Genomic DNA, 24,922 nt, shown 5'->3' with positions numbered 1-24,922 from the left:
CCTTTCACATTCAGTGACATTTTTCATCACATCGCCAATATCCTCAAGCGCCTGTGAAATCTCAGCAGCTTCTGTGTCTCGGATGCTGTTGTGGTTGTTTTTTAATAGTAAACCTGTCTTCCGTGAGCAAGTGTGCAATACACAAGGCAGTGATCAAGTTTAGTGAATGTGGTGAACAGTTAAGGCTGTGGTTCTGTTAGTGAAGTCTGAAGAAGGCTGTAGTTCTGCAGCTAGGAGGCAAGCCCCACTGTGGTTTAGACTAACATGTTTCATGGGCAGCTCAAGGCTGACCTGCTCAGGTGGTGCTACCCCATTGAAGGAGTCAACTGCAAGTTTTAATGTGGCTGTGGCTCTTGTCCTCCCCTGCCTTAGAGAACTGCTTAAGGTTCTTCAGAACCAGTCTCAATCCTTCTTAGGCTTGCTCGCAGAGCCACTTAAAGGAGGAAGGAAAAGGCCCCTGGAGCAATCTGGTGTCCTGACGACTGTATCCTTGATGGACAGCCCGGGACCCTTTTATTGGGATATATTATTAATATACAGAATAATGGATTTCCTTGTCACGTTTTCATACATGTGTATGTGTTCATCTTAATCTCCACACTGTTACCCTCTCCTGTCCCCTCTAGCACTAGTCCCATCCTCTTTCTTGACTGACTTTTTGGAAGGGTTCTCCTAGTTACTGTGAATACAGGCCTTGTACAAGCTGCACGAGCTAGGTCATCTGAGCTTCGGCTTTCCCATCTGTAAAGCATAGGTGGTGGTAACACCTTGTGCATTACTGTGAAGGTTGAATAAGGTAATCTGCAAAATAGATACTGACATCTCTATGATCAGTTTGGAAAAGGAAGGCACAAATGAGGCACAAATTTGAGGATGTTAGGGAGAGGAGAAACAAAGACGCACCTGGTGTTTGTATAAAGAAGCCATTAACACCGTTTAACATCAGGGTGACTCAAGTTGACTACAGTCATAGAGCCAGTAGTACGTGGTAGCTGGGCAGGAAGTACCCAGGTCTTCGTGGCTTCACTTCCTGTGTTCACAGCCACAGTATCACATTTGTTCTCACGGTGGTACTTGGTTCCACAACTAGGCTCTGTATCTTCTAAGAGACAAAGACTGGCCTCTTTAACAAGTGGTAGGTGATTGCTAGAACACTGATAGGCCACCAATGCAGAGAGTGACCTTCTCTCAGAGAAGCAACTCTGGGCTTTTCTCTCTAATATGGGATTAGAGCCTCAACACAGTGCACAGAATGGCAGATTGGACTTCAAGGGTCTTGAAATGTGTTGTTCCACTTGCTCTGTTCAGGTTGATACATGCTACAGTCTATACAACAGACAGAGTGGCTTTTTGAAAAGGGCATCACATATGGCAGCTGGCCGAGGCAGACCCCCTTGTTCCTTCAGCAGTTCTTGCCCTCTCTCGGTAGACTTCCCATCTGTAGACTGGGAGGGCAGGGAGGGAGGGAGGCAGGCCTCTCATCCACTTCCTTTTGTCTGTACTACACCCAGCACTTGTGTAAGGCTTCTTTGCAACTTCCATAGTTGGTTGAGGATAATGTATTCAACCTACATCCCAGACCTTCACAGATGAAAATGAAATCCTCTCATCATGTAGCCATCATAAATGTGACTGACCTCAAAAGGCAGGATGAGGCTTGGGGACCTTGCCATTGTGGCCTTAATAAGCCCTTGGGAAATTAGAATGTTCTACATTTATTACCAAGGCCCTCCTCCCACCAAATGTTGCTGTATTTGTCAGAGCTGAGATGCTGCTTCCTGCATGTGACGAGATCCTAAAACAGCATGTGAGAGAGACAACAGCATTATGGGATATCATTTATTCTCTATGCACCTTTAATTCTAGATGCTTGTAATACAGAAACATCTTCCTCTAACTGCTGTACATCTGGCCTTACTTGGGGCCAGTGCAGTTCACCCATCAGTGTCTACACCTGGCAGGTGAGTTACACATACACTGGGAACAGACCTCTCAGTTACTGCTTTGTGTTGCAACTTTGCTTGGTTTACAAAGTTGATGACTTGGTGGTCGTTTGCCTGCATGGAGTAGGTCCTTGGAATCATTGAGAATTTGTCACTGAACATGATTCATTGAAACTTTACCACAAGTCTGAAGTGAAATAACTTGTCAAGTTGGGGCCCAGATCTTAGTAGTTTAGCATCTACAAATCTGTCCGCAGGTTCTATCGCACTCACCTATAGGTGCAACAGAGGACATTAAATATCTCTTAAGTCTGTATGAGTGGAGGAGAACTTAGAATACTTTTAATAGCTCCAACAGTACAGACAAACAGCTTAAAGCCTTTATTTTTGTCTATGACACATCAACTTTCCATTTTTTAGCTGCGTTATGCAAATCAATTTTTATTTTAGGTTGATCATTTCCCCTTGTGTAGTGGCCTCATTCAACTCCATACTAATCTTGAAACTAACAGGCGATAACATCTTTGCCTCTTCCTTTCACAGAAGCTGCTCCTGCCATGTCCTCCCTCCTCTGTAGTCGGGTCCTCTGGGCTGCTTCCTGCCTGCACCCTCCCAGCCTGCTGGTGTCTCTCTGGCTCCCAGCCCCCAGGTTTCACCTCCTCGTATAGTAGGGGCTGCACTTCAGCTGTGTGTCTGCTCTGCTGCTTTCTGATTCAGCTTGTCTTTCATGCTTGCTTGCTTATCTCCCTTCTGCTTAGTTCAGGAACAGTGAAGGTGAGCATCGCTGTGAACATCATCATTGCAAAGCTGAAGCCGAAGGTGCCGTAGAGCAGCGCCCGGTACGCAGTGCTGCGGTTTTCATTCTTTCTCCCTTTCACCCTTCTTTTTTATATCTTCGAAACCCCAGAACTTAATTTGCTTTTCCAAAGATATGCCATACATAGACTGGCTACTTTTTATTGACCTTGGAGTCTATCTCTTAACCCATAGCCACCACTTAGTAAATATTATATTGGTTAGATGAATGCATTAAAAAACTAATCGGTATAAATAAGTATTTTCAGGTTAAGTTTACATTTCATTTGTGCCAACTGTCTTTACTCTCTCAGGAGAAGGGACAGCTGTACCCCGGCATGATTTGTTATGCCTTCATGATCATTTTGGTTTCTTATAGAACCCCTAAGACTGGGCATTCTTGTTTTAGTTCCAGCTGTCAGGAGCCACCTGCATGTCCTCCGGCGTGGCAGAGAGGCAAGAGCAGTGCTCTTGAGTGCCCATTTATTTGCTAGGTGAGCCGTGCAGCTTTTATTGAGTGTTCAAGAAAGTGTGGCGCAGTACCGCTTGTTGGAGCCTTGAAGTCTGGGTCGGAAAGTTAGAGCACAGTGATCTGCAAACCCTAGATTCAGCATTCCACCTAGAACATTCACTAGCACGCCTTCACAGTTAATTCAGTAGATATAGAAACATACCATTCCAATAATTAGTGTTACTGCTATGTAGAAAGTGAAAGAGAATCGTCAACAGTAAGTTCCTCAGAGGAAGAGGATCAGAAAAGGACATGGCTATTGAATTGAATGCGGAAGAAAAGGAAGTATAAGCTATGCTCCTTTATATTCTGGGAAGTTTATGATATTTTCATTAAAACTCAGGAGAGAGGTTGGTAATTTTAAAAATATCTCAGATCAGGCAAGCTTGGTGGGGTCAGAAAGACTGTGTGTGTGGCCTGGACCATTATGAGCAGCAGATAGCATCCAAGCAGAGGGCAGAAGACAGAAGGCTGGGTCACGGAGGGCCTTGCAAGCAGAAGCAAAAACCAACCAGGATGGATCACAGTTAAAGAGCAGTGAGGGCCAGTGTGATGGCCCCACAGGTAAAAGCCCTTGCTCTGAGTTCAGTGCTCAGAACCCATAATGGAAGGAGAGAACCAACTCACAAAAGTTGTCCTCTGACCTCTTGTATGTCATTCATGGCCATAAAATGGCTCAGCGGGTAAAAGTACTGGACCAAACCCGATTACTAACCTGAGTTTGATTCCCACAACCCACATGGCAGAGAGAACCAACTCCTGCAAGTTGTTCTCTGACCTCCACACATGTGCTGTGGCACATGTGTCCATACACACACACAAATATTTAAAAATTTAAAAGACCAGTGAATCCTTCTTTCCTTTCATTCAAGTCAGGAAATTCTTACGCAGTATCTTCTGTGTGAAAAAGGAAACCAGCTTGGGTAGTATGCTCCTTGACAATTTTCTGTATGTCACTTTTGGTTGATCGAGTAGTAGGGAAGACATAGCTCCCTAGACCTTGAAAATACAAGGTGAAAAAGCAAAGTCACAGAAGTGTGGATAAAGCCCCAGGCTGGCAAAATTAATATTTATGAACAACTCTATCTGTTATGTCCAAAGTGGTGCCTGGCATTCTCACGAAAGGGTTTTTTATTGGTTTTATTTTGTCTGGGCAAGCAGAGCTTTGTGAGGAGGGCAGGCAGCTGGTTAAGAGGTAGATGCAATGCTTGTTTTTCACACTTAGATCATTGTCTGAAGTGCCTGGCACACTTGCTGACAAGTGAATGATGCAAACCCAAGCATGAGGAGCCTCAGAACAAAGCCGTGGCACTTCTTGTCTGTCGCCCTGTGCAGGTGTTTACATTGCCGTTTCTCCTGGCGCCATTGTCCCCAGTTCTTTTCATGACTACTTTGGTCAACTCTGAGCAAATGCTTCCACATTATAATCATAGGTAATTTTATAATTGTATTCATAAACATACACTTTCTAACATATGGGAGCTTATAGTAGGTAATATACTGAGTTGGCCATAAAGTTACATGAGAGCTTTCGCCCTTTATTTATCCTTGGGACTTTCTGTGAGTGCAGTTGACATCCTGGCATCCTGTAGCGGAACACACTGCCCCTCAGTCCTCTCTCCTTTCTACAGGATAGCACTGTCGCCAGCATGTACAAGGGTAAGGTACTGGAGGCCTGAACCAAAATTGACTTCCCCTATTTTCTGTACTAAAAGGAAAATACACATAAGAAAACATTGACTTTATAGGACAAATACATGTATTGAAATGCATTTAGGGCCAACAGTGTATTTCTAGGTCAGTAATAGCATGTGTGTTCAGCATGTATGAGACCCTGGTTTTGATCCACCAAAATACATAGTTTTGAAATTACGTAACTGAATGCCAATAAAGGCAATAAAAATGTAAGCACCCAGGTCTGGAGAGATGGCTCAGCGATTAAGAGTGCTTGCTGCCCTTGCAGAGGACCCCAGTTCAGTTCCCAGCACTCTGGTCAAGTGGCCCACAAAGGCCTATAACTCCAGATAAAAGAGATCTGATGCCACCTTCTGGCTTCCATGGGCATCTGCACACTTGTGACATACACTCACATAGATACACATACACATAAATAAAAAATTAAATGTAAAATGAAATACTTCTAAAATATGGAAGCACTCTTTCTGACAAGTAAAATTTTGTTTCATTAAAGGAATCATGTTGGTATAGGAGTATTTGTTCCAAGGGCTTCGGGAATTTCTTTCTTAGAACCACCTTGAGCAGTATTGATTATCTCCACCTGTCACAAGGGACCAAGCCCGGAGTCCTGCACTTGCTAGACAGGACCTTTCTCATAGAGCCACTTGCATGGCTACACTAACAGGGCAGATGCCCCTGGTGCCCCGGAAGCAGCTGTAGCTGTGATTTCTGTCTGTCTCTGTGTGTCTCTAGGAGGTACTGTGCTTTTTTTTTTTTTCCCCTGCTCTGCTCTGTGTTCTGTCTTGGTAAGTACAGTCATAAGATGTCATCACAGTGAATTGTGCTTATATAAATCTACCCAAAATAAGAACATTTTTCCTGCATTGATGTAACTGGAAAGTAGTCTTAGTAAATAAAGTACTTTTAATAGCAATGCTGTTGTTACCACTTAGTATCATTTAACATGGGCCCATTATTTTTACTTTTTTTTTTTTTTTTTTGTCTTTTTGAGACAGGGTCTCCCTGTAGCCCCAGCCGTCCTTAAACTCACAGAGATCCGCCTGCCTCTGCCTCCCAAGTGCTGATGGGCCCATTATTTTTAAATAAAATATTTTGAAAGAAAGTTGCCAGAATGACTTTTAAAATACAGAACTCCCAATGTGTAGGCTCTGCCAGTGCAGAGCATATGGTGGCTTATGCTTGTAACCTAGCACTCCAGAAGCTGAGGCAGGAGGATTGCCCCAAGGTTGAATCCATCCTAGGCTACACAGTGAATTCCAAACCAACCCGTGGTACAGAGTGAGACTCTTTCTCAAAAAGCAAAATAACAAAAAAGTATAACTTCTGTCCATCGTGTTAAATCATCACTCCTCACATAATATGACTGTATCTCTTACATATGCATGATTATGTAAAATAATCATACACTTAAACTGTAGCAAAATAACCAGAAGATGAATTAGATGACACTGTGTTTGGAATCCAAACCCTTATCTTAATCATTTTCAAGCCAAATCTTAACCTTGCATACTCTAATGTTTTCTGAACTGCTTATACTCAGTTTATTTGCTCATTCATAAAGTCATAAGCATTCTGGAGGTTACATAGGGCCCCTGCCTGCCTTCATAAAAATTTCATTCTTGTAGTAGAAGGAAACAAATATGGACAAAGTAAATAAATCATGAACAGGACCATTGTAGGGTTTGATAGGAAGCCATATCAAGAGGAAAATATAGCGTGATATGTACTTGAAAGGTACCCTTAGCTGGCTCAAGGCTACATGGTTTTTAGAGTGTTCATGGAGAGCTTCTCTGAGGAAGGGGGCTTCTGATCTAAGACTTGTGTAAGTAGATTCAGCTATCCAAGGGCTTGGGTAAGAGAATTCCAGGCAGAGGACTCAGCAAGTATGCTTTTCCAACCTGGGCACTGGTGCATATATTCATGTCTTTCTCTGGCACTGTGGTTACATTATGCTGTGGCCAAGCAAGGTCCACTTGATTTGGGGGAAGGGCTATGGTAGGAAAGCTTCCGTATCCTACCTGTTCTTATGCCTCGCTGGTCTTGTTTTTCTGAACCCTGCTGCCAGTTCTTGCTTCTACCACTTTGTCAGTAGGTCTTCTCCTTGGTCTCTCTTCCCTGGTTCACATGACCAAAATTGTTAGGGTTGTATAAGAAATAAAAATAAAACCTCTCCATTTGTGGATTGAGGTTGGACCTGCTCCTTAGCTATGCAGAGACTATGAAGCTGCTGTATTACTGAAGTTTGGACAGGCCATGCACTGCTGATTGACTAGACGTGAGCTGCTCTCCTGTGTGTTTCAGTTGTTCATACTCTCCCTGCTCATGCCTTTCTGAGACGGTCAACTTCACACGCATGTTTAGGAATGCAGACTCATATTTTGTCATAATTTAACACTTCGAAAGCTGTAATTGTATGGCCCATACTGTGCGGATTTTTCTTTTAGCCCTCTTCTGGCTTCCACATGACTTCATAGGAAGTCACTGCAGTGTTTTTGAAAGCTCTGGTCCTCTTCCAACCTCCCAATAGGAAAATGCATTCGGGGGTTTGGTTTGCATTTGTGTGAAGAATGACTTAATTGCTTTGGGGCTCTGTGATCTCAGACAAAGTAATTTTTCCCATCCTCCATTCTTATATTTATTAATGGCCTATCACGATTTCATATATATAGATGTACTTTTTTTTTTGGTCTTTTGAGGCAGGGTCTCCCTGTAGTCCCAGCTGGCCTGGAACATGTAGACCAGGCTAGCCTGGAACTCACAGAGATCCACCTGCCTCTGCCTCCCGAGTACTGGGATTAAAGGCATGCACTACCACATCCGGCTCACAATTTCTTATACTTAAAAATGAGTTGATGTTTCACAGGTTTCAGTTTTGTTTGTAGTAAAGAGTCAGTGCGGAGAGATCATTGAAAGTATGTTTATCTTACATAATTGGTATGTTTTCTGTGATAAGCATTACACCTAACATATAGTAAGTCCTCAGTAATGTTTAGCTCTTATGTTGTTGAGGATCTGTAATTGCAAGTGACAATACCCCAGCTTCAGCTGACTTTGAACCAGGGAGTTTATCTCATTTACTCAGACTTCATTAAGGTCAGCAAGGACCCATCTCTAGAGGGTGGCTAGAAACAGGTTCATATGCTATCAGGACCCCCCTCTCCCTCTTGTCCCTAGTGCTTTGTCTCTGTTAACATCAAGTCTAGTGCAATGCCTCTGCATATCTAGAACTAGAACCCAGGTTCAGTGAGATGGCTCAATAATTGAAGAGACTTGTTGCCAAGATTGACAGTTTGAGTTCAATCCCTGGGCCCAAGTGGTAGAGAGAATTAACTCCTGAAAGTTGTCCTTTAATCTCCACATGCATGCTGTGGTATACTTGTACCAACACACACACACATACACATACATACACACACACACACACACACACACACACACTTTATTAGCCCAGCGTGGTGGCGCACATCCTTAATCCAAGCACTCTGGAGGCAGAGGCAGGCAGATCTCTGAAATAGAGGCCCACCTGGTCTACATAGTGAGTTCCAGGTAGGTTGGGGCTAGGGATACCCTATCTCAAAAAGACAGAAAAAAGTAGGGGGAGGAAATTAATTTATTTTAAAAATATTGTTCTAGAAACAACCCACGGTGCTCCCAGGCTGACTTAAGCAGAAAGGGATTGGCTATTGTGGTCTCTTTTCCCAAGCCTAGAATCTGAGGAAGAAACTAGAGACCCAGTGTAGACAAGGTGCCCACCTGCCTCGACACTGGCGTCTGAAGAACAGAAGCTGGAGAAAAATTGCAGTTGAACCATGAGTGAACTTCACAGGCTAAAAGTGTCAAACAGTGGCTGGGTGTGGTGATTCACACCTGTTATCCTGGCACTTAGGGGACTGAGCCCAGGGAATTAGGAGTTTAAAGTCAGCCTGGGCTTGAGTGGGACCTTCAGACAGTCGTCAGTATCATGGTGGTGTTTCCATGCTGTTCTTTTTTAATAGATAGATTTTTAAAATACAACTTCCATGTGTCACAGTTAACTTTAACAAAGAAATCCTCAACCTTCAAAGCACAGTGGAGAGGGAACTACACGTGTTGCACTCTACTAAGGGTGTTTTCCGGCTGCACTTGCTCTCGATGTTGATAGGTCCTGTTCCTGGATGTTGTGTGGTCTTAGGTGTGCGTTTCTCCACTGACGGGCAGTAAACCTGTGTGAGAAGGAAACAAGTTTTGAGATTTCCTGCATTTTCTCTGTGTGGCTGCTGGCAAGCTACCTTGTTACCCATTTCACGCAATACTGAGCCTTGTGTAGTGACTCCATTTATCCAGAAAAGCCATTTGCTCCGAGCCCGGGCACTTCTAGTCCTGGAGCTGGTTCCTTGTTTGTTGATGTGCTTTATGCACAGCAAAAGAGATGAATGAGTTTTGTTGTTTGTTGTTTTAATGTACCAAAATTTTCAACATCCTTTTTTTTTTTTTTTTTTTTTTTCTGTTTTAGGCTCTAGACCAAGATAGAACAGCCCTACAGAAAGTGAAGAAATCTGTAAAAGCAATATATAATTCTGGTCAAGGTAAGCAATTACCAAGTCAGATACCATGATTCATAAATAATTTTCAGAGTTGTCTGTTATATGTAAATGTTCTTAAGGATATCGTAAGGGTCTAGAGAGTGGTTAAGAGCAATGGCTGCTCTTGCAGAGGAGCCAGGTTCAGTTCCCAGCACCCACATGGTGGCTAACAACCATCTGTAACTCCAGTTCCAGGGAATCCACCACCCGCTCCTGACCTCCATGGGCATTGCACGACATACATGCACTCAATACACTTATACCCATAAAATGAAACAAAAAGACTTGATACAAATAGGAAAAGTTAGCCAAGGAAATTCTTTCTCCTTTTTTCCTTCTGTCTCCTATTAGTCAAAACCTCTCAGTGTTTGTGTAGTTGAAGTAGATTTTATTATTCCTTTAAGAACTCAGTAGTAGCTAATTTTTGTCACAGGTAAGATTTGAGATATTCAAAATGTGAGGGGTTGATCGGCCTGTGATCCAGTGTCCTCAGTTAAACACAGGGTTTTCTGCCCCTTCTTGTGTATGCCTGCACACAACCAGTACTGACCGTGGATCCTAAGCAGGAGTTGGAGAGGAGAAATGTTAAGTTCGTACCTTCACAGGCTGCCCACTATCTTTTCTTTTGTCCAAGAGGATGCCAGATAACTTAAGTAAATGCTTTACTTTTGGTCCAGTGACAAAAGTATTTTGTCGGTGGAGAAAAACAAGCCAAATGAATTGAAATAACAGGTGTCCACAAGAAGTGCTAGGTTCTGGGCCCCAGGAGAGACTTGGAAGCAAAATATTTCAAGGTGTCTGATTCACCGGGTACCATGGTTGCAGTACCAGCTCTTTTCTCTAAGAAATCAGTTATCTGAAACCCCACAGAAAACCTGGGAGGGGAAGATGGCTGGCTGTAAAGGAAAGTGCACGTGCTTTGAGGCTGGACAGATTTCAGGTTTCATCTTTGCTGACCCACTTACTAACAATGTGACCTTGACCTGGTTACTTCACTGTTTTAAACCTGTTTTTCTCATCTGCAAATATGGTAGTGGCATTACAGATTTGTTGAAGGGATTTAGTGAGCCCAGTTTATACATTATATCACGGGAGTTCAGTACATGCTATGTTCCCTTAATTTTATTGTTATGTATTTATAGACCAGAGAGGACCATGAAAAAGGCAAAACCTGACCCCCCTAGATGCTTCATTTGCCTTCTTACCCCATTATCAGAGCCTAAATCGCTAGCCTAATGGGAAACCCCATAGTTCTTGTCCTTTTGAACCCCTCTCATGCCTCAAATACTCTGTAACATTCATTGTTGGCAAATTTTTGCACTCTCTCATCTCTCTAGTTTGTTTATATTCAAGCAAGCCATGATGTTTATTTAACCAGATAAATAATGGTTGTCTAGTTATGGGGTAAGCATATGTTGTTTTAAGCTTTGGCCTAAATGATAAGCCTTCTTTATAGCTTTTGTCCTTTGCTTCATTCTGATAAACTCCCACAGTATACTAGGCTTTTTATAGATGGTTGCCCTAAGGACAGCAGAACAAAAAACTAGAAGATGCCACAAGAGTACTTTTGAGAGGTTGATAATGTTATTTTTTTAATATGACTGGTGGTTACATGGTTAAGTTTACTTTGTGATGAGTCCTCAAATGCTACCTTTAGTTTTTATGTATTTTCTATAGGTATATGGATTAGGTACCAATAGATTATATTACATATGCAGAGCAAGTATTTGCACAGGAGCTTTTCGGGAATTAGAAAAAACATAAAATGACTGGAATTTGTAAATAAACGTGTGTGTGTGTTTTTTTTTTTTTTGTGTGTGTGTGTGTGTGTGTGTGTGTGTGGATACAGAGACAGAATGAATGAATGATCACCCCTTTATAAAGGGAAGAAACTCAAATATTGTAGCTTTGTCATAGTTGTTAAACCTGAGTACGTTATTTGACTTCTCTGAGTCTTAGATTTTCTCACCATAAAGTAAGAAAATAGTATTTGATGTATAGGGTATTAGATGGACAAGGCAAGAGTCCTAACAGTAACTGCCACATAGTAACTAACAGTAACTGCCACTTAACCTACAAATTGTAAAGGTGTATAAGCAGATAACACGGGAGCAGCAGAGACCTTGATAAATCATTCATTATCTGCCTCAGGAGCAGCTGTCAGATCTCCATGTCAGAATAGCTCCATGCTAAGGCTCCACCTCCCCAAGAGGCACTGCCATACTTACTATGTTGGGCTCTCTGTGTCCCTTTTCCATGTGTCCTTCCTTGGGATGCATGCTTACATCCTTCCGCTCATACAAAGGTTCTCTTTTGTGTGAATGCACTTTCTTTTTCTTTAAAGGTGTGATGGTTTGAATGAAAATGTCCCCCACAGGCTCCAAGTATTTGGACATTTTGTCCCCAGATGGTGGCACTGTTTTGAGAGGTCTTAGAAGGTGTGGCTATCCTGGAGGAAGCACGTCACTGGAGGTGGGCTTAGAGAGTTCTTAGGCCTTGCCAGATCTCCAGTTGCTCTCTTGTTTCCTGTGCCTGCTGGAAGATATAGAGCTTAGCTTCCACTCCCCCTCCTCTAGCCATCTCTGCCACCATGCCTCCCCACCAAGATGAACTGTAAGTCCCCTGGATCCCACCTTCTGGTACCAATTTCTGTCCTAGTTTGTCTCTCCATTGCTGTGACAAAATATTCTGCCCAGTACCAACTCGGGGAGGAAAGGGTTTATTCATCTTACATCTCCTAAGTCACAGTTCATCAGGGACCCCTAGGTAGAAACTCAGGGCAGGAACCTGGAGGCAAGAGCTGGAGCACGGGCCATGGAGGATTGCTGCTTACTGGCTTATCCTCTGGCCCCTGCTCAGCCTGCAGAATTTCTTATGCAACGCAGGCCCACCTGCCTAGGGGTGGCACCACCCACAGTGGGCTGGGCCCTCCCACATCACTTAACAATCAAGAAGATACTCCACAGACATGGCCACAGGCCAGTCCTATGGAGACAATTCCCCAATTGAGGCTCCCTCAACCCAGGTGTGTCAAGTTGGCGCAGGGAGATAACCAGCACAGAGGGTTTCCTCGTTCACAGCTGCTCTAGAGTGACAGGAGGGAGAAATGGTCCCTTTGGGAGTGTAAAGGAGAGCATTGAAGGGGTGTGTCCATAGTTGGGTGCCTTCCCGTCCACCGGACTGTATACCCCTTGTAGTTGGGCCACAGCTGTTGGAATTTGGGAACCTCTAGCCTGTGGTAGGCACAGTACCATGTGCTTTCCCCTTAGGGTCTGCACTGTCCATTAGAGTAACTTCTATTCACATGTACTTTTTAAAGTAATTAAAATCAAATAAGTGTGCTGGAGCAATGACTCAGAGGTTAAGAACACTGGTTGCTCTTGCAGAGGACCCAGGTTCAGTTCCCAGCACCCACATGGTAGCTAACAACTGTCTATAACTACAGTTACAGGGGATCCAACACCTTCTTCTGACCTCTGCAGGCATTGCAGGATGCCATGCAGGCAATGTACTCATACACATAAAATAAAAATAATAAAATATTTTTAAATCAAATGATATTAAAGTTCTATTCCTCAGTCTCAGTGACAAGACATGACTAAAAGCTAGCATGTTGGGCAGTGTAGACCATATTCCTCACCACAGAGTCTCCTCAGACAGTGCCTCTTGTAGGAAAACATCTGGTTCACTTCATTGTGATTGCTGAGCAACTCTCACATTAAACTCATGATTCTCAACCCTGGCTGTTCATTGGAGTCATCTGAAGAACTCCTGGAAACAAATATAGAAACTCCGTCCCTTATTCCCACAGCCTCAAGTTGTTCCAGAGGAAGATCAGGTACTGAGATTAAAAAAGAAATTCCCGGGCTGGAGAGATGACTTAGTGGTTAAGAACACTGTTCTTGTAGAAGACCTGGGTTCAAATCCTGGCACCCACATGGCAGCTAACAACTTTCCATAACTCCCAGTTCCAGGGAATCTGACAGCCTCATTCCACGACACAGGTGCATTTAACCTACATGCAGGCATAACACTCACCACATAAAATAAAAATAATAAATAAAAAAAATTTTTTTAAAGAAATTCCCCAGGTGAGTCTGACTTGGAGCTAAAATTGGTAACTACTGCGCTGGCCTGTGAAGTGAGCATCATCTGGATTCTGTCCATTTGTTGACATGGTTTATCAGCTCAACAGGTATTTACTGAGTACCTTTCATATGTTGCTGTTCTGGGTGTTGGATATACAGAACAAATCAGTGTCTCTGTCTTTGTGAATTTCATGGTCCAGTGGCCGTTAACATCAGTCTGGAAAGTAACTGTATTGGGGAACTAGAAAATGCTATAAGGGAAAGCTTACAGGGCAGAGAGAGAAATAGTAGATGTATCAGAGGTAGTGTGAGTAGGCTGCTAAGGGACTGCCCCTTGGGGGAGATGGTGTTCCCTGGGTACTGATGTAAGTGCTAGGATTAGACATACACCACCACACCTAGCTTATGGAGTGCTGGCACTCTAAACCCAGGTTTCATGCATGCTAGACAATCACTCTACCAACTTAGCCATATCTCTAACCACTGAACTGTACATCCTGATACTGTGTGACTTCCTTAGAAATGTATGCCAAGATATATTTGGAATAAATGTTAGCTTGTTAGTAGCACAGGGTACCCTAGACTGAAAGATGGGGCTTTTAATTCCTTTTCATGGAATAAGATGACAGTACATGTAATTTGATTGCAAGCATATGCTATAGGAGTCTTCTTTCCAGCTCACAGACTGCTGTAAGCAATCTGAGCCTTTCCACTGCAGGAAAGAAAGCAGTTGGTTTTCCTGTTGCCTTCTGGTTTGGGGTTTCTTTTTTCCCTCCTTTTCCCTGTTAGTTTAAATTGTGTAATCAATAGATTTATAAGAGAGTGTGCTCTTTTAAGATGGTATGTGATAGTCTCTAGTTTCTGTTTCATTAACTTTTCAATTTTAAGAAATAGTTTGTAGACTTGATAAGAAATCTCAGACTTCAAAGGGAAAGTACTAAATTCTTCAGCAGACAAAAAGCAAGCAACTTTATTTCAGCTTTTTAATTTTTTTTCAAATTTGCAGGTATAATATAAAAGCACTTGTAACTACAGTTGGTAATTAATTTTAGTGTTTTGCATTGTGTCATGTAATAATTTTAATTATGACTCACTTAACAGACATAAATAGATAAAATAGATTGAAATGTTTTAATAAAGATAGGAAAGAATAAGATCACAAGACTGAAAAATCAATTGGTCTGTGTTTAGGAAATGTTACAGTTCTGCTATTTTTTAAATATGGGAATGGTAACTGAATTTTAAGAAAATCTTTTTTAACTCAAGTTATCTTGTTAGTAAAAATAATAAATTGTAAGCCCTCAGTAGAGGCTTTTGATGGAAATTCTGCAGGAGTGACTTGAGTAAAGTCTGAATGATTTTCCTTGGGTCTCCCAGGCACTTTGTACTCTTGGGAGTCCCTTGCTGCTTCTTGCTAGCTGAAAATAATCTGAACTAAGGAGGTAGTGAATGGTGTGGGGAGGGAGCTCTTTCCAGAAGCCAGTGTTCTTGCCCAGAGCATTGCTGCTCCAAGTAGATGGGGTAAAACTAGAGGAACTCAGAGAATGCCTTGGAAAGTTGGGAGTCCTTAAAATATTTATTCTTGGGACTGGAGAAATGGCTCACCACATAAGAGCAATGGCTACTCTTGCAGAGACCTAGGTTTGATTCCCAGCGCCCATATGATGGCTACCAACCATCCGTAATTCCAGTTCCAGGGGAATTCGACGCCCTCTTCTGACGTTCTGTCATTGTATGACACAGACGCACTTACATGCAAGTACTCATACACATGAAATAAAATGAATTAAAAATAAATATTTATTCTTAAAATACTAGGCTTTATAAGAAGTCTCCATTTTTGTATTCTGGCCATTGGCTCAGACACTTTGTTACTAATTTATTTTAAGTAAAATTGTATTTATGGAGATAAGGCTGGGGTTAAGCATGCTTGCTGTTCTTACAGGAGACCCTAGTTTGGTTCCCATCATCTCCATTAGGTGACTCACCACCGCCCCTGACCCCAGGTACAGAGGCTCTGACCTCTTCTTCTGGCCTCTACCAGTGCCTGCACACATGTGCACATGCACGCACACACACACACACACACACACACACACACATAAATAAAAATAAATCTTTTAAATGGCATTTATTTTATTTTTGCTTATTTCATACATGAATATTGTATTTGCACTATTTCTGCCCCTCCCACTCCCCCTCCAGCTCCAACTGTGTCCCCCCACTCCTTTTCAGTGCCTTTTCCTCTTCTTATTGTTACATATACATGATGTTTATAATGTGTGTATGTATACACACATGTGATTCACTGAGTCCATTTAGTGTGCTTGTTTACAAGTACCTGTGTTTAGGGCTACTCACGTGGGATGGAACTGTGGCTAGGACTGTCCCTATCCCCAGTTTAGTGAGCTGTTAATGTAGATTTTGTTAGATGGATTTGTGAGTTCCCTCCACACTCCTTTCATCAGTGTCTGCGTTGTACTCATAATTGTAGCTCTTTTTAATATTTATGTGTATGAGTGTATTACCTACATATACGTAAATGTACTGGTGTTGTGCAATGCCCGTGGAGATCAGAAGAGTGTCAGATTCCCCTGGAACTGGAGTTACAGATAGTTGTTAGCTGCCATGTGGGTGCTGGGAATCAAACCTGAGTCCTCTGCAAAAGCAACCAGTGCTCTTAACTGCTGAACCAACTCCAGCCCCGTAATTGTACATCATAGCTTTCTCAGTCTAGAGTTCCCTGAAAGGAAAGCCTGAAACAGCACCTAACTCAAAAGAGACTCTGTAAGGTTAACTCATTTTCTCATATGAGATATGAAGGCAGTAACAAGAAGAAAGAAAAATCCATAAAAGGTGCATAATTAAACTGGCCACTGTTACCTACTAATAGCACTTACAGCTCTAGGACTTTTTGTATGTGTGATTCCATACAATTTATTTTGATCATATTTAGATAGTCTCCCATATCTGCACTTCTCCTTTCCAGCCCCCCTATCAGTGTGTGTGTGTGTGTGTGTGTGTGTGTGTGTGTGTGTGTGTGTGTCTAAACTCAGGTTTGTATCCTCAACTGCCTTTCGGTGTGGGTTCATCTAACTGGAGCCTGGTCAGCCCACTTAGTCTCCTCTTTCCAGCACTCAACAGTTGCCAGGAGTTCTTCAGATAGGGTTGGAGTTTCTTACCCCAAATCTATGTTGAGATTTTGTCTGGCTCGAGTTTTATGTGGGACTTTTGCATACTGTCACCATTGTTAGGAGTTCATGTAAGTAACTGATCAGCTGTCTGGGAAACTTTCCTTTTGGTCATCCACCAGCTCTGGCTTTTAGTCTTTCCTCCCTTCTTCCTCAGTGATGCCTTAGCCTTGGGAGGCAGAAATTTGATATAGGTGTCCTATTCAGGGAAAAGAACTTGGCAACTTGTAACTCTCTAAGTGTTGGCCAGTTGTAGTTCACTGTTAATCACCATCTGCTGGATAAGGGAGTCTTCTCTGCTGAGAGTTGAGAGATGCGTTAGTCAGGGTAGGCTGGGGAAAACTTCCACATCTTGAGGTCCACAATATTCCTAAAAAAGCAGAAAGCCTTGATGTTTTTTAAACCTCAAGATGAACAAGAAAAATGCTTATATTAAAGAGTTAATATAAGAATGTGTTTCTGTCTTACTGTTCCTGTTTTAGTAGAAATAACAGATTACAGCTGCCGCTTTAATTTCCCAAGTTAGATCTGTTGTGGTTTTCAGTCCTTTTTATTGTTTACATGAAGATTTAGATTACTGACTGTGTGGTTATTTTTAAGGACCACCCTATAGCCTTGAGCAGACTCTCCTGGGCAAACAGTAAGATCCTGGGCCTTTGTGGACCTGGTCTCTCATTTCAAGTTGCTCTTTGACCACACTTTTGAATGATCGTATCTCTCTGAACTGTACGCCCCTTTTCCTGTTTAAAGATGTTGCTCTTAAACCACAGCAAAGAGCCTTAGGAGCAGCGGGTGGTCTTCAGTTTTATTTGTGAGTGTAGTATTCTCCCTAGGTTATACTGAAATCTCACCTCTTTCACACACATTTTGGAAATGAGGTAGAGTGTCACATGTGGTGCAAGTTCATCACAGGTCTTCCCATGAGGTACTATTTGAAGGCAGCCCTGTGTGTGTGGACAGCTGAATATGTGTTGGCTCCATTTGTGGTGTATAGATAGGGTCTCCCTCTGTGGCCCACCCTGGCATGAAACTCATGAGGTCTTACCCTCCTGAGTGCTGGACTTACAAATGTTAGCCCAGTATATAGACATGACTCTTAATGTATCTGTTTCTGTGACTGAAGAGACCTCTCTAGTTGTGTCTTATGCAAGAACTAGTCATTTTTAATGCCCATGTTAGATAGGAAAATAATTTGGTACTGATTCTGACAGTTTTGTTGCTAGTCTGCAGTCTCCCAAAGGACATACTACTTGGGAGTTGGCAGGATGACTTTTGTTGCTAACGTTCATAGGCTACAGTATTTTCTCAGACCTTCATGTCTCAGACAACTGGTAAAAATTCTACTTTTTCTTGCTTGACAGTTGTGTGTATGTGAAAAGGGTAGGAGAGGGTCTTATTTGTCTCACTTGCATTTTCTGGAGGCGGAAGGGTTATCAAATTATTAACTTAAAAGAAGACAGTAGTAATGAGCCACATCTCTGTTCATACCGTGTTTGCTGTGTGCACCCTGAGTCACAGATGCATTGTGAAGGGCTGTAGATACTGTGCTCTGCAGCTCTTGTTCTCCCGCAGGCCTCAGGCAGTGCCTTCTCCAGGCTTTCGAAACGAAGAGGCCCGTGCAGAGGCTGTATTTTGGAGTATGCTGTGCTGCTCCTAGGAGTCAGAGAGCCCTCGGTGAATGCTGGGCGTGGTCTGTACTCTAGTAGAAATGGTTTCTTAACAGGTCCCTTCATTTTTCAGGATCTCAGTTTTCTTACTAAAGAAACAGATGACAGTCCCTCTGCTTCACTTTTTGGAGCAGTGAGTGGTTATGAAGTGAGGTGAAGAAATAGACTGTACATGCTTTATGGAGCGTCCGTGGCCAACAGTGCTGCATTTCCCCAACAACTGACGTGAGAGACATCTGCCCCATTGTGAGCTCTTTTCCTCCCTAAGACATACGGGCAGGAAGCATGTTCTTTCTCAGCTCTAGTCCTGAACATTTTGTGGTCAGAGACTATTTGGTAATCTGAAAATAGCAATGAACTTCTGAATTTAAAAAAAAAAATCATGCAGAGCAGGGCTTAGAGAGATTGCTCAGTGGGTAAAGTGCTTGCTGAGCAAGTTTGAGGATCCTCAGCATTCAGGTGAAAAGTCAGGTGTGGTGATGCATACTTTCAATCCCAGTTATTGGAGGGTGGAGCCAGGGGGATCCCGGTCTCAGTAACCAGCCAGTCTAGTCCTTTGGTTATCTTCAGGTTCAGGGAGAAATCCTGTCTCAAAAAATAAGATGGAGGGGGCTGGAGAGATGGGTCAGTGGTTAAGAACACTAGCTGTTCTTGCAGAAGACCCGGGTTCATATCCCAGAACCCACATGGCAGTCAACAACTGTTCATAACTCCAGTTCCAGGGGATCCGACGGCCTTTTCTGTCCTCCGCAGGCATTGCGCAACATGGGTGCACCTACCTACATGCAAGCAATACACGGCATACACATAAAAATTTTAAAATATTAATTAAAAAAAAAAAGATGGTGAGCCGGGTGTGGTGGAGCACGCCCTTAATCCCAGCACTTGGGAGGCAGAGGCAGGTGGATCTCTTAAGTTCAAAGCCAGTCTGATCTGCATATTGAGTTCCAGGCCAGCTGGGCTACAGGGAGACCCTGTCTCAAAAACCCCCTCCCCCCCAAAAAAAATTGTGACTATGGGGTTGGAGAGTTGGCTGCTCTTACAGAGGGCCTGGTTTGATCCCCAGCATCCACATGGCAACTAACAACCGTCTGTAACTCCAGTTCCAGGGGATCTGATCTGACCTCTGCAGGCATTGCACAGTACACTTACATACATGCAGACAATACACTCAGACACATAAAATAAAAATAAGTAAAATATTAAAAAAAAATAATATGGCAAGCAGTAGAGGAAGACACCCAGTGTCAGCCTCTGGCCTCTGCTTTCACAGGTGTGTGCACTCAGTCATACAGAGCAGTATTTTTCCATTTCAGAGGTTTTTGGAACCCCTAGAATTGAGCTTATAACTGGCGGTTCACATAAACAGTATGTTGGCAGATAAGACAGTATATGCATAATGTGTTAATACAGAAACAGTTAAGTGAATGGGCATTGATTGGAAGTGTATGCTTTAAAATGTTAAAATGTGTTGCTAGTGGGAATGGTGATCAGGAGCAGTGTGGAGGTGGGTGTGGTGGCTCACGCCTTTAGCCTCAGCATTCAGGTGGCAGAAGCAGACGGATCTCTGCGTTCAGGTCCAGCCTCATCTTCATGGTGAGTTCCAGGCCTGCTGTGACAATAGGGAGACCCTGTCTCAAAAAGAAAAGAAAAACAAAACCCAGTTTGGAAAGTACTTGTTTAGAGGGTGTGTGTTCAGGCCAAGCCCTTTCCTGTGCTTAGCTTCCTCAATTGGGTTGAGAATACTTTGTGGGGGTCCTGAAAAATTTGTCCACAGTAAAAATGCTTCTGGATACAGAGCAACCAAAATTTAATTCGAAATCAGTTATGTGGTGAATCTGAGGTTTGCCCATCAGTCCATCTGTTCTGCAGTGTGACTCCTGAACCTTCCATTCTGAACACACTCTCTCGTGCTCACTTTCAGACATGCGGCACCACCAGACACTGCCTGAGTCACCTCGGTTCAGTTCAGGACTGTTGTACGTTGTAAATTGCTGTGTTTTTACTGGACTTGAAAGGTTTTCTGCTTTTACATAAATGTGATAGTTTAACTACAAAAAGCAAAGACTTTCAGTGTTTTCCTACTGTCATTGCCCAGCATGTAAATACCAATCTGTGGATTGTACTGTTAGAATGTTTAATTTGTAAATTTTGGACTGAGTTGCTGACTTTTGAGAAAAAAAAAAAAAAAAAAAAAAAAGTTTAGAGCCAGGTGTAGCAGGACATGCCTTTGATCCCAGCACTTAGAAGGCAGAGACAGATGGATTTGTGAGATCAAGTCCATCCTGGTCTGCCTAGCTAGTTCCAGGCCAGCTCTCTCTCAAAAAAAAAGAAAGAAAAAGTTTAAATGAATTTTGACTTGGAATCTTAGGACAGAGGTTCTAACAATTTCTGAAATGACCCTAAATGTACGTCTGCCATTTTGTACTCATATTTCTGTGAAATGAAGTTCTCAGCATTAAACGATTATAAAATCAAATCACTGATCAGCTCTGAAAAGTGTTGAAGATTCTCTGTATCCTAAAGTATTAAATATTCAGCCAAAAAATTTTTAATTTTTATTTTATACAAGTGTATTGTCTGCATGTGTATAAGTGCACCCATGTTGTGCAGTGCCCACAGAGGTCAGAAGAAGGCATCAGATTCCCCTGAAACTGGAGCTACAGATGGTTGTTAACTGCCATGTGGGTGCTGGGAACTGAACCCAGGTCCTCTGCTCGAACAGTCAGTGCTCTTAACTGCTGAGCCATCTCTCCAGCCCCAATATTCAGCCAAGATTTAATTATGTAAAAATAGAAAGCACATCCAGCCATTAATGTGTACATTTAATAAATGATAAAATTATATTTATTCTAAGGAATTACTTTAAAATAAATTTCTTTGTGATTTGTATACCTATTTTGTATACCTATATCCCCAAGATCACATAAAAAGTCCTCAAGCATAAAGGAGTCATAAGGTGAATGTGATAGTCCAGGTGTGGTAGCACAGGTCTTTAATCCTAGCACTGAAGTTTGAGAGCTCTATCCTGGAGCACCTCATTTACCAGGACAAGAACCCAGTGAGAATTTTTTTCATCTTTGTCGTTTGTTTATAATCTACAATTCAAGAAGCTAACATGTAGAAGAATTAAGAGGTGTGCACAAGGTTACAAACTTAACCTAAATTACTTTTGTATCCCAATGTAGATGTTTGTTGAAAGTTACTGTACTAATAATAAAATGTGAGGCCACTGTTTTTAAAAAGCCATTGATATTAAGGCTTGCCAGCTTTGGATGGTCATACTGCAGAGGCTGAAGTAGGAACAGAATTGGTTGCCTCCAAACCTGCTTTTCTTTGGGATCAGATCTCGAAGCATTGGCCTTACTGATAGAACCCCAAGCAGACCAAAGCTTGGTGTTTCTTCTGGCAGGTCGGAGACCTAAATATTGAAGCTTTGGGGAGTGAGGTTCAAGCATTGTTCAAATGTTGAATACTAGAGTCTCTGGACTCTCCAGGTTCATTTCTGGGGAGCTCTGGTAAGTAATGGATTTGGAGCGACTATAGAAGTAAAAGTGTTCATGCTGAATTTCTAGATATCATGGTCTAGGGCAGATTCTCTCTGAGAATTGGTAAGAATTTTAAGATGGCCATGAGAAATTTAAAAAAACAAAACAAAACAAAAAAACTGAATCATCCCAAATGTCATGGAAGAAGGCATTTTTTAAAAGAGCTGACACACAACAGCAGACCTATGCAGTGAGATGTGATGGGACGAGATACGGAAACTAAGGCCCAAGGAAGCAAAACAACTTCATCCTTATCAAGTAACTGTTGTATCCACAGAAGTTAATGGTGTGTCCAGGAAGTAAAACAAAACCATTTTCTCTAACATGGCCACAGTGAAATTCAAATAGAGCCTTTTCAGGTTCGCGGAATAAATTATACTGGCATTATGGGTTGGTGTGACCAGAAAAAAACCTGAGTACCAATTAGATAACAGAAGGGAGTGGATGCCAGGCCTTCCATGGAGTTGACAGTCCACAATAGTGCTCTCCACAGAGCCCAAAGCTCCAGTGAGAGTTTGTATCTCTGCCCACTGGACCAGATACTAGCTTCTTAAGTCCTGCGTACTGGAGGTGTGGTGTGGTGTGGCATTACCTCTTGCCTTGAATGTTCCTAGCCCATGCCTGCTCATCAGACAGCTATTTGTTGTTCAGGTTTTTACTTAGTTGTCTCCTTATGAATCCTATCTTTTCTTAGTTTTTTAAAAAATATTTTACATATTTTTTTTAATGTGTATGAGTGTGTTGCCTGCATGTATGTAAGTGCACCCATGTCATGCAGTGCCTGCAGAGGTCAGAAGAGGACATCAAATTCCTTGGAACTGGAGTTACAGATGGTTGTTAGCTGCCATGTAGGTACTAGGAATTGAACCTCAGTCCTCTGCATGAGCAGCCAGTGCTCTTAACCTCTCAGCCATCTCTCCATCCCCATTTCTCTCCAGATTTTGTCATGTATTTGTTTTGTTGTTAATCAAATCCCAAATGGGAGACGTCTATAAACCTGTTAAATAGCAGTATATTTTCATACAGAGGGAAGTCAAGACTATTTCTTAAACTATATAAATGAATTTATCACAAACCAGTTAAGTATTGAAAAGGCAATAAATTATTAGGATGTTTAAGAATGTTCAATAACTGTGAGGCCAGGTGAGTTTAGCTTAGTGGTTGCCTAGAGCGTGAGATGCCCCAAGTTCAACCCCTATGTATTAGTCACTTTTCTGTTGCTGTGATAGAAACACTGACCAAAACAACTTATAAAAGGAAGAGTTTGTTTGAGCTTATGGTTCCAGGGGAATTACAGTCCATCACAGCAGGGAGGCATAGCAGCAGAGGTGGCTGGAGGAGGAACAGAAGCTAAGCTCTGCATCTTCCAGCAGGCACAGCAACTGGAGGTCTGGCAAGGCTTAAGAACATTCTAAGCCCACCCCCAGTGACATACTTCCTCCAGGATAGCCACACCTTCTAAGACCTCCCAAAACAGCACCACCATCGGGACGAAATGTCCAAATATTTGGAGCCTATGGGGGACATTTTCATTCAAACCACCACACCCTAGTACTGCAAAAATCAAAGAAAAATTTTAGAATCCTTCTCTTGCTATGTAAGCATACTCATTACTTTGGATTATAAGCTTGAAAATTTTTTTTAAGATTTATGTTTTCAATTACCTGTATATGTGTGTGTGTTGAAGAGGCAGGGTGTGCCCATAAGATTACAAGTGTCCACAGAGGTCAAAAGGATTCCCCTGGAGCTGAAGTTATAGGCAGTTATAGGCTGCCCTACATAGGGGCTAGGAACCAAACTCTGTCCTCTGCTGTTAACCCCTGAGCCATCTCTTCAGTTCCTTTACTGGTTTTGTTTTGTTTTTTTTTTTAAATATGAAGATTAAAAGGTTTAGGAACATCAAGTAGGAAACCCAATAATCTTTTGGATAGTAATTAATAACTTTAGATAAAGTTTTAATTTTTTTACATGGCAAAGCACACTGTAAACAAGATGCAGACAAACAAATTGTTTGATATAGAAGAGAAAATCATAGACTCCACTTCTCTTCCTGTGTACTCATAACACCGGTCCCATGAGCATGCATGCAGTCAGTTCTGCAGCAGATACCAGCTATATGTCCTATTCGCCAACTCAGTTCTGACACTGCCCACCTGGAGACAGTGTGATCCCTCAGGGAGGGCTCAGTCCCCAGGACTGGCCCCCAGTTCCCACACCATTCCAAAGGCCTTAGTGGGTTTTATCCATGCTTCTGACTGACCTCTTCTGTTCTCACACTGGTCCCCAGAGGCTTTGGTAGGTTTTACCTGTCTTCTGACTGACCAGCTGTAAATCCCATGACCCTTTTCTTAGGCTCTGTTAATTTGCTTAGCCCCAGTACTCAGAGAAATACATTTACCAGCTTCTTGTAAAGATGTTATAAGGGATCCAGATGAAAAGATGCATGGGTTGAGGTACAGGGAACAGTCCATGGATCTCCATGCCCTCTTTTGTTCCCATCCTCCAGGAACCTGCATGTGTTCAGCTAGCTGTCCCTTGGTGGTACATGATTGAAGTCCAGACAACCTTTCTGAAATGTCATTGGACAAAATGGGTGTGGTCTAATGCTTCTAATAGTGTGAGGAAGGGGTGAGCAGTGCTTGCCTTTGCAAATTTTTCTTGGCCTCTATATTGTTTCCCTCTAGACTGGAGCAGGACCACTCTAAAATGAGGCAAGTCTTACAGCCTGTCAAGGGTAGGTCAGTTTCTTTATGGCCAGCTCCAGCAGAAAGGGCAAGGAAGATTAAATTTTCTGCAGTATCTGTCAGGGACAAGAATTTCTATTTATGGTCTTCTTAGGGAGGAATTGTGGATGAAAACCAAAAGTCATATGTCACAATTAGCCACACATGCTACAAAAGATAACTTGTCCTTACACAA

At 42.4% G+C, this 24,922-nt stretch overlaps 1 protein-coding gene across 10 annotated transcripts in view; it reads left to right on the top strand.

The window, feature by feature from the left end:
• Positions 1 to 24,922, top strand: part of Asap1 (ArfGAP with SH3 domain, ankyrin repeat and PH domain 1) — a 349,085-nt gene that overhangs the window by 191,723 nt on the left and 132,440 nt on the right. For all 10 annotated transcript variants that reach the window (XM_008845480.3, XM_008845487.3, XM_008845488.3 and 7 more), the window contains one exon: positions 9,440 to 9,512. In XM_008845480.3, the coding sequence (XP_008843702.1) occupies positions 9,440 to 9,512 (73 nt within the window). The remainder of the gene's footprint in view (positions 1 to 9,439; positions 9,513 to 24,922) is intronic.

Source organism: Nannospalax galili, unplaced genomic scaffold, assembly GCF_000622305.1.
Source record: "Nannospalax galili isolate Female #2095 unplaced genomic scaffold, S.galili_v1.0 scaffold380, whole genome shotgun sequence".
Classification (NCBI taxonomy): domain Eukaryota; kingdom Metazoa; phylum Chordata; class Mammalia; order Rodentia; family Spalacidae; genus Nannospalax; species Nannospalax galili.
This window is presented reverse-complemented; position numbering and strand designations above follow the sequence as displayed.